This window comes from Mchenga conophoros, linkage group LG4 (assembly GCF_057382185.1).
Source record: "Mchenga conophoros isolate Kocher_MC1m ecotype Shallow Benthic linkage group LG4, M_conophoros_male_GT1.1, whole genome shotgun sequence".
NCBI classification, from domain to species: domain Eukaryota; kingdom Metazoa; phylum Chordata; class Actinopteri; order Cichliformes; family Cichlidae; genus Mchenga; species Mchenga conophoros.
The window spans coordinates 22,083,558-22,099,684 of NC_140529.1; the positions used below are offsets into that span (position 1 = coordinate 22,083,558).

The 16,127-nt window shown below is 36.9% G+C and overlaps 2 protein-coding genes across 4 annotated transcripts; both read right to left on the minus strand.

Annotated features, from left to right (window-relative positions):
• Positions 1-422: 422 nt before the first annotated feature.
• Positions 423-9,920, minus strand: LOC146576024 (uncharacterized). Of its 2 annotated transcripts, none has more exons than XM_085271002.1 (2): positions 9,678-9,920; positions 423-2,566 (listed from the first exon to the last, which is right to left on the minus strand). In XM_085271002.1, exon 2 carries the CDS (start codon positions 2,563-2,565, stop codon positions 1,636-1,638), a length of 930 nt encoding a protein of 309 aa, XP_085127128.1. In that variant the 5' UTR covers position 2,566; positions 9,678-9,920; the 3' UTR covers positions 423-1,635. The 2 variants fall into 2 exon arrangements, with proteins under 2 accessions (XP_085127128.1, XP_085127129.1); XM_085271003.1 differs by lacking the exon at positions 9,678-9,920 and adding an exon at positions 9,084-9,371.
• A 1,838-nt stretch (positions 9,921-11,758) lies between these two features.
• On the minus strand, positions 11,759-14,095 carry LOC146576025 (uncharacterized). 2 transcript variants are annotated; one of them, XM_085272622.1, is made up of 2 exons: positions 14,056-14,095; positions 11,759-12,644 (listed from the first exon to the last, which is right to left on the minus strand). In XM_085272622.1, exon 2 carries the CDS (start codon positions 12,641-12,643, stop codon positions 11,825-11,827), a length of 819 nt encoding a protein of 272 aa, XP_085128748.1. In that variant the 5' UTR covers position 12,644; positions 14,056-14,095; the 3' UTR covers positions 11,759-11,824. The 2 variants fall into 2 exon arrangements, with proteins under 2 accessions (XP_085128748.1, XP_085128747.1); XM_085272621.1 differs by lacking the exon at positions 14,056-14,095 and adding an exon at positions 13,562-13,589.
• Between the last annotated feature and the right edge of the window lie 2,032 nt (positions 14,096-16,127).

Below are 16,127 nucleotides of genomic sequence, written 5' to 3' on the forward strand. Positions count from 1 at the left end.
ATTTTGTTTTATTTAACTTAACAAAAAACCCCAACTTGTGAATGTTTTAGTAGTAATGTTTATATGTAACATTCAGCTAAAAGTGTTTCCACCCAGGGGGAAACCCTTCTCCTTTCAGCTGGCTCTTTAAAATCAAGCTCCTCTGTCTCACAGACGAAAACCCAACACGAACGCTAACACGCAAATTTATACATGTTCATAAATCACACCAATGCTCAGACCACCTTCTGAACCAGCGAGGTTTCAGACGTCACCAGTGACACCACTGCCCGTAAAGAAGAAGAGATGTTCATCCAGCTCCTTTGTCCATCATTCCACCCACTGGCAAACAAGATGGCATCACCACAGAGTCGGATGTTCATCCAGCTCTTTTTCTTTGTAGCAAATAAATTACACACAAATTAATCAAAAGTTTTGTTCAGAATTTTTATTTCCAGACCAAGTAGAGGAAAATATATATAATTTACATGTCTACAAATAAACACCTGCAAACATCTAAATGTGTAAAAAGTATTTGTAGACCTTAACAAGCTGTTGAACCTGATTGAACAGAAGAATAAGTCAGCAAAACGTCTGTCAGTTAAATTGATGATTCCAACACAGGATGTGTCACAAGATGTTTGTTTCTCTAATATTTGGGTTGTTTGGGATACATACAGATAGATAGAACATGAAGAAAGCAGCAACATGCATTGAAAATAGAAAATGCGCACAAAAAACAGACAGAAACGGGAGCCAGTGTTGTTACAGAAGTGTAATAAATAAGATTCATGTAGATAAAAAACAAAAACAAATTAAGCTAAAAAGGAGAAAACAAGTTCACAAAGTCCTAAAGAGAAACCTTTGTTTCTCTTCTTGTTTTGTTTTGCATCTAAGTCTTTAAGGTTTTCAGTTCAAGCAAGGAAACACCATTTCAAAGTGTACAATGGAACAACTCCTGTTATTCAACTGGTTGTAACAAAGTGTTGTAGCTGACTGATTCTTAGGACATGGAGTTCTGGTTGTAATTTATTTTTCTTTTTATCACACACAATGTGAGATCAAACTAACTGGGTTTATTTACTATAAAATTAATAAACCCTTATTAAGGAAAGTCATGAAATATGAGATGATGTGGTGTGAAATTAAAAAATTTAGCTGATTATTAAAATAGAAATGGGGAAAGTTGGGGAACAAAAAATAAATCCATAAATTAGCAATTTCTCTCGAAAAAGCTGACTCACTTACAGCCTTAAATCAGGGTGTTATCTGCGTAGTTATGATAAGCCACCCTCTATTAAAGGAAGCATAGACAGAACAAAATTGGCTCAATAAAAACAAACTACATTTTCAACAATCTTATGGATACTTTGAAACCAATAATAGAGACAATAAATATTATAGTGTAAAATATACCAATTTCTCTGTTTTTTCAAGAAGGATTGACAACTTCAGTCTTCAGTGCTGCAGGGAAAATGTCAGGAAAAAGACTTTAGGGGCTGAGCTTCTGAGGAAAAGAAAAAAGGGAGTGTATCAAGACTGCAGGAGGAAGACTGATGGCGAAACACGGTTTGCTCAAGGGTTTTGCAGTCAGTGGCAGTACACTGTAATAAAATGCTCTATTTAATCTGTGTGTTGACACTGATTGTAGTTAAATTAATATATAAGTGAGTATGCCAGATACAGAAGACCAAAGATGACTGAAACACCAAACACAACACAGAAACACCTAACACAGGTGTTGTCGTCCTGCAAAGTAGAGTTGAAGCTTTCTGGGGAGACAAAAGCATTGTGTTGCCTGCTCTCTGTGATGTTGACCACAGTATCACTTAGTGTGTTGCTTCTCTGTGATGGCTGCCATCTGTTGTGTTTGTGAGAGGAATTGCTCTTCTGGATCACAATAAACAACAACAGTCCAAGACAAGCGAGGTCACCCCACATGTTTCTCATCTCTGATAGCTGGGAGTCATCAGCACTGCTTCTAAAGTGGTCTCTGAGAGACATCAGTAAATTGATGTCATTACTGTCCATGGAAAACTTGCTGATCGCTCTTAAGAGGTCAGCAGTGATCTCATATGTATATTGTGGATCATAATCTGTCCCTCGATATTCAGATGTACCATAATGCTGTGTGATATAGACTCGGTCTATTATCTGTGAAGTTTGCCATCCATGGTTTGGCTCCCTGACTCTGATTATGATCCGAGCCCTGTTGCCGGCCTCGTGCTCTAATTGGAAGACATGATGTGGAAGTCGCAACGATCCTTCTCGATGGATATTCCCAAGACTGTAGTACTGATATCCCCACGGCGGTGGCTCTAACAGCTCTTCATCGTTGCGATAATGATGTGAGCCATAATCAAAACTATTTGGGCCAAAGATCAGACTTATGTCATCGTTTATGTCAATGTCAATTTCATTGGCAAACCAGTGGAGCAACCAGAGGCTCTGCTCAGGCACAGACTGGCCAAAGCCTACTGACCTCAGATCAGTGATTGAGTTGAGCTTTCGTCTTACAGCTGACACAGAGCTGAAGGTCAGGAGGAGAGCCACACAGCAGCTCATCATTCTTCCAAACATCTTCATCCTGTGGAGATTTAAGAAGTCACTGTTTTTATTGTTCATGCATACTTTATATTCTGACATTCATTACATGATTTTTTTTGACCAAGTGAAGCATCAAATGATTATGTGATGACTGCATATTGTGATTAATAGAATATTAATTATTAAGACAGCTTTAACTGTCTGTCCGTCCGTCCATGTATATACAGTGGGATGCAAAAGTTTGGGGAACCTTGTTAACCCTCTCAGGCTCAAATTAGTTTTTTTGTTGCGAATGCACAACCAAGTCCTGCAGTGGTACTTCTGAGTAAAAAAAACTCATAAAATATGTATGTGGGGTAATCAGGTTGTTAGTTTTTAACTGTTGCAAATCGGCAACGTCTGCCTTGAGAGGGTTAATAGTCATTATTTTCCTGTATAAATCGTTGGTTGTTACAATAAAAAATGTCAGTTAAATGTGTCATATAGGAGACACACACAGTGATATTTGAGAAGTGAAATGAAGTTTATTGGATTTACAGAAAGTGTGCAGTAATTGTTTAAACAAAATCAGACAGGTGCATAAATTTGGGCACTGTTGTTATTTTATTGATTCCAAAACTTTTAGAACCAATTATTGGAACTCAAATTGGCTTGGTAAGCTCAGTGACCCCTGACCTACATACACAGGTGAATCCAATAATGAGAAAGAGTATTTAAGGGGGTCAATTTTAAGTTTCCCTCCTCTTTTAATTTTCTCTGAAGAGTAGCAACATGGGGGTCTCAAAACTACTCTCAAATGACCTGAAGACAAAGATTGTTCACCGTCATGGTTTAGGGGAAGGACACAGAAAGCTGTCTCAGAGATTTAAGCATCATCTTGCAGCAGATGGAGTCACTGTGCATCATTCAACCATTCGGCGCACTTTACACAAGGAGATGCTGTATGCAAGAGTGATGCAGAGGAAGCCTTTTCTTCACCCACAGCACATTTGGACAAGCGACCTTCATTCTGGAATAAGGTGCTATGGACTGATGAAACTAAAATTGAGCTATTTGGGCATAACAAGGGGCGTTACGCATGGAGGAAAAAGCACACAGCATTCCAACTCCTGCTACCTACAGTAAAATATGGTGGTGGTTCCATCACGCTGTGGGGCTGTGTGGCCAGTGTGGCCAGTGCAGGGACTGGGAATCTTGTCAAAGTTGAGAGACACATGGATTCCACTCAGTAGCAGCAGATTCTGGAGACCAATGTCCAGGAATCAGTGACAAAGCTGAAGCTGCGCCGGGGCTGGATCTTTCAACAAGACAACGACCGGAAACACTCAAACTCCACTAAGGCATTCATGCAGAGGAACAAGTACAACGTTCTGGAACGGCCATCTCAGACCCTAGACCTGAATATTATTGAAATCTGTGGTGTGAGTTAAAGAGAGCTGTCCATGCCCGGAAGCCATCAAACCTGAATGAACTAGAGATGTTTTGTAAAGAGGAATGGTCCAAAATACCGTCAACCACAATCCAGACTCTCATTGGAACCTACAGGAAGCGTTTAGAGGCTGTAATTTCTGCAAAAGGCGGATCTACTAAATATTGATTTCATTTCTTTTTTTTGGTGCCCAAATTTATGCACCTGCCCGATTTTGTTTAAACAATTATTGTACACTTTCTGTAAATCCAATCAACTTCATCTATCTATCTATCTATCTATCTATCTATCTATCTATCTATCTATCTATCTATCTATCTATCTATCTATCTATCTATCTATAATATATATGTATATGTGTGTGTATGTATGTATATGTGTGTGTATGTATGTATGTATGTATGTATGTATGTATGCAGTGTATAAACATACTTTTGCACCAACACACATGTATACACGTCACTGTTATGAAAATAGTGGGTGAGAACTAGACTTGTAGTCAAGACCGTCTAAACCAGCGGTCCCCAACCCCCGGGCCTCGGACCGGTACCGGTCCGTGAGTCGTTTGGTACCGGGCCGCGAGAGTTGAGGCTCAGGTGTGAAATGTATAGTTTTCAGGGTTTTTATCGGTTTTCAGCGTTATTTTGTTATCGTTTTTATCGTTTACTCAGTTTTCCTGGGTCTTTTCACGTGTGCTATGAATAAATTTTCTTTTTTTTCGGTACCGGTACTAGTTTTATTTTGTTGTATTTATCCGCAACACCTTAAAGGCCGGTCCGTGAAAATATTGTCGGGCATAAACCGGTCCGTGGCGCAAAAAAGGTTGGAGACCGCTGGCCTAAACCAAGATCAAGACGAGGACAGTCCAAGTCATGACCAAGACAAAGTCAAGACTGAGACCGAGACAAAAAAAGTCTTTAAACTGCACCCAGATGCTGCTTTGTTTACGGGTGTCAGGCATATTTATGTGTTTTTGCGATGCACTCGCACGGCCCTCCTCACCGCTGTCTACTGTCTCACTCACTTACTGAGAGGACAGCTCCACTCGACTGCCGCGTCTCTCTCTCTCTCTTTTTTTCTTTTCTGTATTTCCTTTCCAGGGCCTTTTTTTTAAACTTTAACTTTATTGAAATTATAAAGCGAACAGTCAGTCATTCCAGTTCAGTTTGTACAGTAGACATACAAGGCAAATAAGAGTAACAATATACAGTACAATGAAATAAGAAGGATAAATAAATAAAGAAAAAGAAAGGGGGGGGGGGGGGGAATGTGACAGACTTCATAACAACTTTGTACTTGAAAGTTGTGACAGCTCATTCGTTAAACATTTCTGAATGAATTTCAATCAATGATAAACCTTTTTTATTGGAAGTTAATTTAAGAGAGTTTAAGTAATATTCAATTTCAATCAAAAACAAATTAAATGATGGGGTTGAGTTTTGAAATTTACATTTATATATATGGAATTTCCCTAATAAGATAGAAAAATTGACAATGGCACATATTTTTTTTCTTTAGTTTCAAAATAAGTGATAATGTTCTTCCCTTCAATTTTGATTTCGTATGTTGTCTTGCACAGTATATAATTTTCAAGCTCTCTCCAAAATGTAGCACTATATGAACAGCCATAAAACAAATGGGTAACACTTTCAAGTTCAGTTTTACAAAAGGTACATTTTCTATCAATGTCACAGAATCTTGAAATGTACGTGTTAGATGGATATATGTTATGTAATATTTTCAAATGTAATTCTCTAACTTTGTTTGTAATACAAAATCTAAAAGGAACAAGCCACGCTTTATCCCAGTTGATATTATCAAAAATAGCATTCCGAAAAAACTTCCCTCTTGGAGTTATTTTCTTCGCATTATACAAACATTCTCTAATATGTTTATTGGTGCATTTCTTGCTTAAGAAATCAATACCATTTATATAAAGAGTGTTAACGGATGCATGTGGTGTGTTCTGTGTTTTGTAGCTTTTCATCAACTCAGTCAGTCCACTGGGAACGGACTTTATTACAGAGCTAAAATCTTTAAATTTGATAGGGAATGTTTTTCTGTAATAAAGTGATTGTAACTAAGTAGCTGGCCTTCAGAGTCAAATAAGTCTTTTAAATATATTATATTTTTATCAATCCAATTCTGCAAATATAGTGATTTGTTCCTCTTAGTAATACATTCGTTATTCCAGATAATAGATCTATGTGGAGAAAAGTTATGTGAATAACATAATTTCCAAGCCAACAATGCCTGTTGATAAAATGCAGACATTTTAACTGGTAACTTTGATATACTATAATTACAAGACAATAGGAACTGTAAACCTCCAACATTTCTAAAAATGTTATGTGGAATGAAATGCCATAATGATCCAGGAGATTTTAAGCATTCTTTTAGCCATTTCACCTTAAATGTCTAGTTCAGGTCCATGACGTCCAGAAGGCCAAAACCACCTTTATCTTTAGGTCCACAAAGCAATGATTTTTTTAGATGATGGTGCTTATTCTTCCATACAAAGTTAACAAATAAGTTATTAACATTTTTACATGTGGAATCATACACATTAAGGGAAAGAGCTGGATACACAAATCTGGAAACACCTTCAGCTTTAGTCAAAAGGATTCTACCAAAAATGGATAGGTCTCTTTGGAGCCATAAGTTCAATATAGTTTTAGTTTTTTCCATCCTGGGAGAGAAGTTGAGTTGTTGACGCTCCGTGTCATTCTTACAGACATGAATACCAAGGTATTTAACACAGTTTTTGACAGGAATATTGTATAAGGATTTGACATTTGATTGGTACAAACATAAAATTTCACATTTAGATTTATTTATTAGTTTTAATCCAGAGGCAGTTGAGAGCTCGTCTACTAATGTGATAGCATTTTCAATCTGATCTTTGTTTTTTAAGAATAAAACAGTGTCATCTGCTAGTTGAGTCACTCTGATTTCTTTACCAAAAATAGATAAAGCTTTAATGACTGGGCTATTCAAAATGTGTAATGAAAGTAGTTCAGCCTCAATCAAAAATAAAAAGGGTGAAATTCGGCAACCCTGGCGAACAGATCTCATGACTGGAAATCTTTTAGTAGTATTTGGATATAGTATAACACAACTGTCAATATTTTTATAAAACATTTCAATAGTTGACACAAAGTTTGGACCAAAACCAAAGGTTTTGAGTGCTTTAAATAAGAAATAATGCTCTACCGTATCGAAAGCTTTATAAAAATCAAGAAACACAATAAGGGAATCATCATCTATATTCTCAGAGTAGTCTAATAGGTCAAAAATAAGCCTTATGTTTGAACTGATATGGCAGTTGGTCATAAATCCAGTTTGTGTTTCAGCTATGATCTCATCAAGATTTTTCTTTAATCTTTTGGCATAGACCAATGAGATAATCTTATAATCTATGTTCAAAAGCGTGATAGGTCTCCAATTTTCTATAACAAGAAGATCTTTATCAGGTTTAGGAATTAAAGTTATAATACCCTGTTTCATGCCTGTGGACATTTCTTTTCCATCAAGGCATTCCTTAAACAATTCTAATAAAGGATCAACAATGATATCCCAGAACTGTAAATAAAATTCCACTGACAAAGCATCATTACCTGGAGATTTGCCCTTTTTCATTGATCGAATTGCCTCTGAAATTTCTGATTTTGTTATGGGACTTTCACAATTAGTTTTAAAGTTTTCTGAGATAGTTGGTGCAAAATTTTTAACTGACTCGATAAATCTATCACAATCATTGATATTAAAATTTGATTTGTATATATCTTTGTAGAATGAACCAACATGTTTTGAGATATCTAAATAATTAGTGGTTATGTTATTATCAATCTTAAGAGCAGATATATTGTTTCTTCTTTGGTTTCGTTTCTCAAGAGCAAAAAAGTAACTAGAATTTCTTTCACCTAGTTCTAGCCATTTTGCTTTGGACCTTATAAAAGCCCCTTTAGCCATGTTAATATATGCATTATCTATTTCCTCCTTTAGTCTTTTCAATTTAATTTCTTCATCATCTGATAGAGCATCTTTCTTCATTAATATGTTTAATTCATTCATAATACTGATTTCTTTAGTGTCATTTCTTTTTTTTAATTTCTTTGCTTCGCCTTATTGCCGCTTCCCTTACCTTGAATTTGAAAATTCCCATTTTAGTGTGTGATTCATATTGGTATCCCCGAATATCTGTTCTGCCGTTTTTTCCACTATACTACAAAATGTATCATCATTCAATAAATTATTATTTAGCTTCCAAAAACCAAGTAGTTTACTTTGACTTTGTTTATTGCCAACTAAGTGAATTGTGATCAATTTGTGATCAGTTAATGGAGCAAAATCATGAGAAGATTCTGAAACAAAATGTAAACATGAAGAAGATATTAACCACAAATCAATTCTGGATTGTAGAGATCTATTTGCATTGCTCCAGGTAAACTCTTTTGTATCAGAGTTGAAGAATCTCCATACATCTATAACTGCAAGTTGTTCACAGAAAAATGCAGTGCTTTTAAATTTTGAGTGTTGAGATGTTCTTATTGGCACTCTATCTATAAGATCGTCTGGAGCATCATTATAATCTCCTCCAAGAATCATGTGGGCTCCTTTATATTTTGATTAAAAAAAAAAAAATCAAGTTTCTCAGATAATTGTATGCACATAGATTTGGCCTGAGTTGTGTTGTTATGACTGTATAAATTACAGACTATAAAGAAGGTGTTGTCCAATTTGAAAACCAGAATAATCCATCTGCCTTCACCTGAAGACTGCCGCGTCTCTCACCCTCTCTGTTTTTCACATAATGATATTATCATATCCTCGCATGTGATTGGCCACAATATGGAGGGATTGGAGCATAGCAGAGCCACTGTTTGTACTAATTACAAATTATTTGAATGTATTTAACTTTTTATATTACACCCCCTGGCATATGTTAATTTATGTCTCGAACTCCTGTTAGCTTCGAGCTGGTGGGTAACAGACGTCTCCGAAAACGTCGGAGCACTTTTGCAAATATGTGATGTCTTGATAAACCGATCAGATATTTGATTTTTTACACGGCTACATTCACGCCTGAAAATATCTTAAACGTTTATCTCGCAAAAGTTCATCTTACTTTTTTCCCTCCTATGTCCCTTGCGGGGCTTCGTAGAAATCTCCCCTGTCATAAACTCCAGCGACTTAATATCATCGCCTTCCTCAGCTGTCGGTCCTTTCTTCGGCCCATATTTAGAGACGCGCTCGTAGCGTTACCCCGATGACCCGTTAGCAAGTTTGCCACTAGCGTCCTTAATCCAAAATATCCCAGGGAGCGATGATTTAAATTAAGCAGTGTTAACCGAGGTTGTTACTGGCCGTCCAGTGGCTCCGGACCGAAATCAAAACTGAAATCAAAACGCTGAAAACGGAAAAACTAGTCCAGTAGCGAAAGCAGTGCGTGCGGCACGACAACAAACAGGTGTCATGATACACACCTCTCCCTGTGCCAGAAAGTGAAACGATGACATTTTTCTAAACTGTAGTAATACTACAGACTTATAGATCATTTTTCATGTGAATGAGTATGCTTGTAATTTAAGTGCAGTGTAATCCACTTCATGTTAAACCCACTTCATTGTATCTTTAAATATAGAATAAATTCTGCATTAGGGCAAAATCATGTGAGTGAAAGTAAGTGAAAAGGAATCCATGAGGAAATGAGAGAACTTACCTTTGTAAGTCTGCTGTTGTTTGTGTGAGGACAGTCGTAACTCCCTTTAAGTTTTGCTTTCCTGGTAAATGAAACCAGAGCAATAAGCTCCGCTAGTGGCGAAGATGAAGGTTGACAATCCAGATATTTAGATGAGGCTACTAAAGAGCAACACCATCATGGATTTAAGGGTTTCTAGTTTAGCAGTCACGTGAAAGCAAATTATTGATCATTTTATGAGCAAGTTTATGCCCAAAGTTTGAATATGGGCGTGTCTGCCCCACTGTAGAGTGAGAGGTTGCAGTAGTGTCTGTAATATAGGAGCTGGTTACAAATGAATTTCAAATAGTGTACACATTTATTCAGTGGCAGTGTTTTCTTGTATGATTTGTTTGGTCATTCAAGTTTCCTTATTTAAAGGCGTTCTATAGTTACTGTCATCATATAATAACTTTGAGATCATTCATACATAGAAAGATGTGATTGTGTGTGTTACAACTCAGACTTTTAGTTTCATTATCTCAAACTGTAACTAAAATTGAGTTTCATTTTTGATTTGATTTGTACTAAAAGTCTGTGAAACACAAAGAAAACCATGTAAATGTTGGCATAAAAGTATTTTAATGAATGAATGTGTGCAGTCGACCAATGAGTCAGAAGTCAACACTTTAGCAGTGAGTGACCCTGTAGAACGTTGTTTAGGATTACAGTACTTCTCTCTTTAGTTATATTAGTACACTTTTAATACTGGAGCGTGACACCTTACTGGAGGAGAAGTCTGTTTTCAAGGTGTTTGCTCTTTGCTTACATTGTGGAAATAAAATCATCAAAGAGCTCAGAGTCAGGGCGTCACAAAGCACAGCATCTGAAACTGACAAAATAATGTTACAGGATCAAATTTCATCTAACTCTAAGCTTTACAACATTCTTCATGAAACATCTCCAAGCTGTAAAGAAACAGTCACTGTGGATCAGGGGCATCAAACATAACACCCAATAGAAAATGAATGCTTAAAACAGGCAGCAACAGGAGCCAGCGTTGTGACAGAACTGTAATAAATGAAATTGATGTACATAATAATCCAAATGAAAATCTAAAGAGGAGACAACAAGTTTAGAGACTCCTAAAGAAGAACCATTGTTGACTGTGGATGTTTGGATGAAAGTGATGCTCAGTGACGAATGTGCACGAGTCAAGCAGATGATGCTGAAATGTTCATTTATTGCTGTTCCAATGACACAAAGATGACTGATGATAATAAGCACATTTCCCCAAAATGGACTATATGATGAATAAACCCATTGTAAGGAAAGGCATGAAATATGAGACCATGTGGTGTTAATTTAACAACTTACACGATTATTGAAATAGAAAGGGATATAGTTGGAGACGATCTAAGACAGTTTGTTTGAGCAGCAGGCAGCAGCGCTACTAAATGTCATATCACCCTCTTTATTTTCACATCAAGGCACCACAGGATGAGCGGCTCTACTGCAGATACCTGCCAGGTTCATATTAATTAAACATGTCAGGTATAAATTTAGGGCCCAAACTTTCTCAGTGATTTATCTGAAGTAAGTTTAAAAAAACAATTAAATATCTTACTGGAAGTCTGCTCTTTAATAAAAATATCGTTGCAGTAGTCAACCAAAAAATAAATCAGTAAATCAGCTTCTTTTTTAAAAAAAGAAGCTGATTCGGTTACAGCCTTAAATATAGATGTCATCTGCATTGTGGAACTTCACATGGTAAATAATCCCGACCTTCTAAGTTTTATTTAACAATCTGAGAATGGTTCCCGTAAGACTCCAATAATGCCCGTGTCTGTATTCAGGCAGATATAATTTAACCCCTTTAATAAGATCACTGTCTGCACAGTGACGAAGGCTTGATTGCAAAACACCATAGTTGCAATTAATATTCAAATAGTAACTATTTTGATTTTAAAAGTTCTTTCGCAATAATCGTACCAATTATGTAAAATTTCAAATCCATAATAATCATAATAATTATATTATATTATATTATATTATATTATATTATATTATATTATATTATATTATATTATATTATATTATATTATATTATTCAAGAGGGATTTGACAATGGGAAGTTTTAGCGATGCAAACACAGCACATTCTGTGTGCTGATACTGATTTTAATTAAATTAATACTTGGGCAAGTTTTCAAGATACAGAAGACCAAAAACAAACAAAAAAAAAATAATGAAAATCAAACAGATTGAATAACCGACCCAAGTGAACCAATCATTCTGACGTCTGTTGTGAGAGGAATGGTTCTCCTGCATCACAGTGAACAGCAATAGTCCAAGACAGGCAACGTAGCCCCACGTGTTTCTTGTGTTTCTTTCCTCTGAAAACTGGGAATCATCTCTGAGAGACATCAGTAAGTTAATAGGGTCCAAGAAAAACCTCCTCAATGCTCTTAAGAGGTTAGTAGTGACCCGATATGTATGTAGTGGATCATAATCTGTCCCTCGATGTTCAGATGTCTCATAATGCTGTGTGATATAGACTCGGTCTATTCTCTGTGAAGTTCGCCGTCCCACATTCTGCTCCCAGACTCTGATTATGATCCGAGCCCTGTTGCCGTACTCGTGCTCTGATTGAGGGTGAGTGACATAATGTGGAAGTCGCAACGATCCTTGTTGATGGATATTCCCAAGACTGTAGTATTGATATCCCCACGGCAGTGGGTTTAACAGCTGTTCATCGTTGCGATAATGATGTGAGCCATAATCAAAACTATTTGGGTCAAAGGTCAGACTTATGTCACCGTTTATGTCAATGTCAATTTCACTGGCAAACCAGCGGAGCAACCAAATGCCCTGCTCAGGCACAGACTGGCCAAAGCCTACTGACCTCAGATCAGTGATTGAGTTGAGCGCTCGTCTTACAGCTGACACAGAGCTGAAGGTCAGGAGGAGAGCCACACAGCAGCTCATCATTCTTCCAAACATCTTCATCCTGTGGAGATTTAAGAAGTCACTGTTTTTATTGTTCATGCATACTTTATATTATTAATTATATTGTGATTAATAGGATAATCATGATTAAAACAGCTTTAAATGTATTCCTAGTTTATAATTTGATAGTCATTCAGCCACACAAACACTGAAACAGGTTTTACTTGTTTGTCTCCTCTCTGGTTTATACCATCTATTATGGGTTGGAATTTAAAATGTTGTTTTCTTCAGTTGAAATCAAAAGTTACTTTTTTAATATTAGAGTTTACTTTTAATTAAGAGGGTGTTAAGAGAGGCTTGTTAGTGAGAAATGTTGTTTTCTCAAACAGCTTTAACTTTGTGACATAAAGAGAGAAAATCACACTAATAACTTGTATCTGTAACTTGTTGGCTGAAGCCTCCTGTCAGCTTCAGATAAATAACAGGGAAGGATCGCTCAACACTCAGTTTACAGAGGATTAATTAAACAAAGCAAACTAAGTAATTCTTTAACAAAGAAGTGAAGCATATTTTATAGCCATGACCAAACATGCTTTTATTTTATTCATTACACTGCTTTTAAACCAGAATTTTATTTATGTTGTCAGGTGTGGCTCAGAAACGAGTCCAGTATCTAAAGCAGTGCGTGCGACACGGCAACAAACAGGTTTCATGATACTCACCTCTCCCTGTGTCAGAAAGTTAAACTGATTACGTTTGTCAAAACTGTAATATTGCAGACTTATAGATCATTTTTCATGTGAATGAGTATGTTTGTAATTTAAGAGAAGGCAGACTAAGTGCAGTGTAATCCACTCCATGTTAAACCCACTTCACTGTATCTTTAAATATAAAATAAATGCTGCATTAGAGACCAGAGTAAAGTCATGTGAGTGAAAGTAAGCAAAAATGAATCCACCAGGAAATGAGAGAACTTACCTGTGTAAGTCTGCTGCTGTTGTTGTGTGAGGACAGTCGTAGCTCCTTTTATGTTTTGCTTTTCTTGTAAATGAAACCAGAGAAACAAGCTCTGCTAGTCGTGAAGAGGAAGTTTGATAATCCAAATATTTGGATGAGGCTATTAAAGAGCAACACCATCATGGATTTAAGGGTTTCTAGCTTAGCAGTCACGTAAAAGACCATTTTATGTCCAAAGTTTCAATATGGACATGTCGACTGTAGGGTGAGAGGTGTATTAGAATAATTCAGCCTTCTGGAGATCGTGTCAGCAGGGTTGATTAAACTTTATTTGCCTCCAGCAGCAGGCTCACTGTGTCTATTTGTTTCAAGAAATGTGTGAGACACAAAGAAAGCAATGAATGTGTGTGTTGAACCAACGAGTCAGAAGTCAACACTTTAACAGAAGTTAACACTTTAACAGAAGTCAACACTTTAACAGAAGTTAACACTTTAAAACACTTTTAAGGACTTACAGTGCTTCTCTTCTATGTTATATTAATCCACCTTTAACACTGTGTAGCCGGTCTGGCCTGAAACTCCGATCGCCGTGTTCTCTGCGTTGTGCTGTGCGAATGACCAGAGGAGTCAACTCTCACTTTGGCAGCTGGGGCGGATTTATTCTCCCATAACTCTCCTCAGCGGTGCGTCAAGGCGACTGTTCAAAATAAAAATAAATCCGTACAGCAACTTCATCTTACTGGGCTTCTGCATGCACACCTCTCCTCAGCGGGGCCTCTAGGCGACTGAGGTGCAACACAATAACAAATTGATCTATTAAAATACTCGAACACATCTTTAAACACATATAAGAAATTAAAATGCACTGAATTGTGACATTTCCTCATCAACAACAAAATTAAGCTCTAGGGAGACCCCATTTACCAGTGGCAATTTTACATATTTTTAGTTACATATATTTAACAATAAGTTGAAGCAGTGAACATGAATTACAAACAACTAAAAGATATAACCAGTAGGTCCTACACATGACACAAAAATAAAAGAGGGAGCTCACATACCTGTTCAAAAGAAAAATAAATCAAATCTGAAGGTGGGCTTCTGCACGCACACCTTCAGGGGAGAGAGAAGAATAGCGGACCACATGAGAAACCACCTGCATGCTCCTGTGCCCTAACATGAGATCGGCTAATTAGCATGGTGCAATAAAGTGCTGTACTCGACAGAGAAACAACAATTCACACTAAAACATCTGACAAAACTGTGAGACAAAATGCATCAAAGGTCAAAGGTCACACAAACCAAATAAAAGCTCCCAAAAAATAAATACAGAAAATAAATATATATAAATAAACACATATTCATAACCAAAACTGACAAAGCAAAATAACACTACAGGATGGATCTTTGGTGAAATATAAATTATTTTTTTAAGACACCCGTTACAACTGCACCATGACACCATAAGGGAGGAGAAGTTTGTTTTCCAGGTGTTTGCTCTTTTCAAACTTACTGGAAAAAATCATCAAAGTCCTCAGACCTCAGGGTGTCACAACGCACGGCATCTGAAACTGTCAACATAATGTTACAGGATTAAGCCTCTTCTAACTATAAGCTTTACAACATTCCTCATGAAGCATCTCCAAGCTGTAAAGCTTTACAGTCGCTGTAGATCAGGGGTGTCAAACATAAAGCCCAGCTAGGATGGGGTGTCTGGTGATCTGTACCTCAATTCAAGACATTTTAAAATCCAGGGGAGGTGCCAACAATGCAGGCCTAGATGTTTGCTGTATTTTATGGAGCTACTAAATCAAATTATTATTATTTTTTGTCACTTAAATGGTTTATTTCCTACAGAATAAAAACCCTGAATCAACATCTGTCTCAGGTCAGCCAATAAGAGGCTATGCTGAAGTGCATGCTCTCCTCTTTGAACAAGATAATGAGTTAAATGTTATCTTTTATAGTGGCAGGAAACAGGAACTACAGCAGAGGTCATCCTTATTCTCAGATATATGTAGGTTATAATATAAACATAATGAAAAGAGCCAGACAGGCTGAAGGAGCTGTTATCGCCAATATGCTTTCATATCAAGGACGGACTTAAGTGGGAAAGATTTTGAAGCTATTAAAGGTTTAAACGCTCCTGTCAATGTTCCCTCTAAGGCAGCGGTCTCCAACCTTTTTCGCGCCACGGACCGGTTTGTGCCCGACAATATTTTCACGGACCGGCGTTTAAGGTGTCGCGGATAAATACAACAAAATAAAACTAACACCGGTACCGAAAAAAAGAAGATTTATTCATAACATACGTAAAAAGACCCAGGAAAACCGAGTTAACGATAAAAACAATAACAAAATAACGAAAAGAAAAGAGGGCGATGACATTAATGCCAAGGGTTCTGAACTTATGTTTTGTTTTCACAGTGAACTGATGTCACTCATGTTGCAAAGACACTCATGCAACTTTGATCAGCCACCAAAATGTTCATATAGAGATTATTGGGAGCAGCAGAAATTGTGGCCATGATGACACATTCACAGTTGTCCACCCAACACCCAACCTGATTGTCTTGTAAGTAGAGAA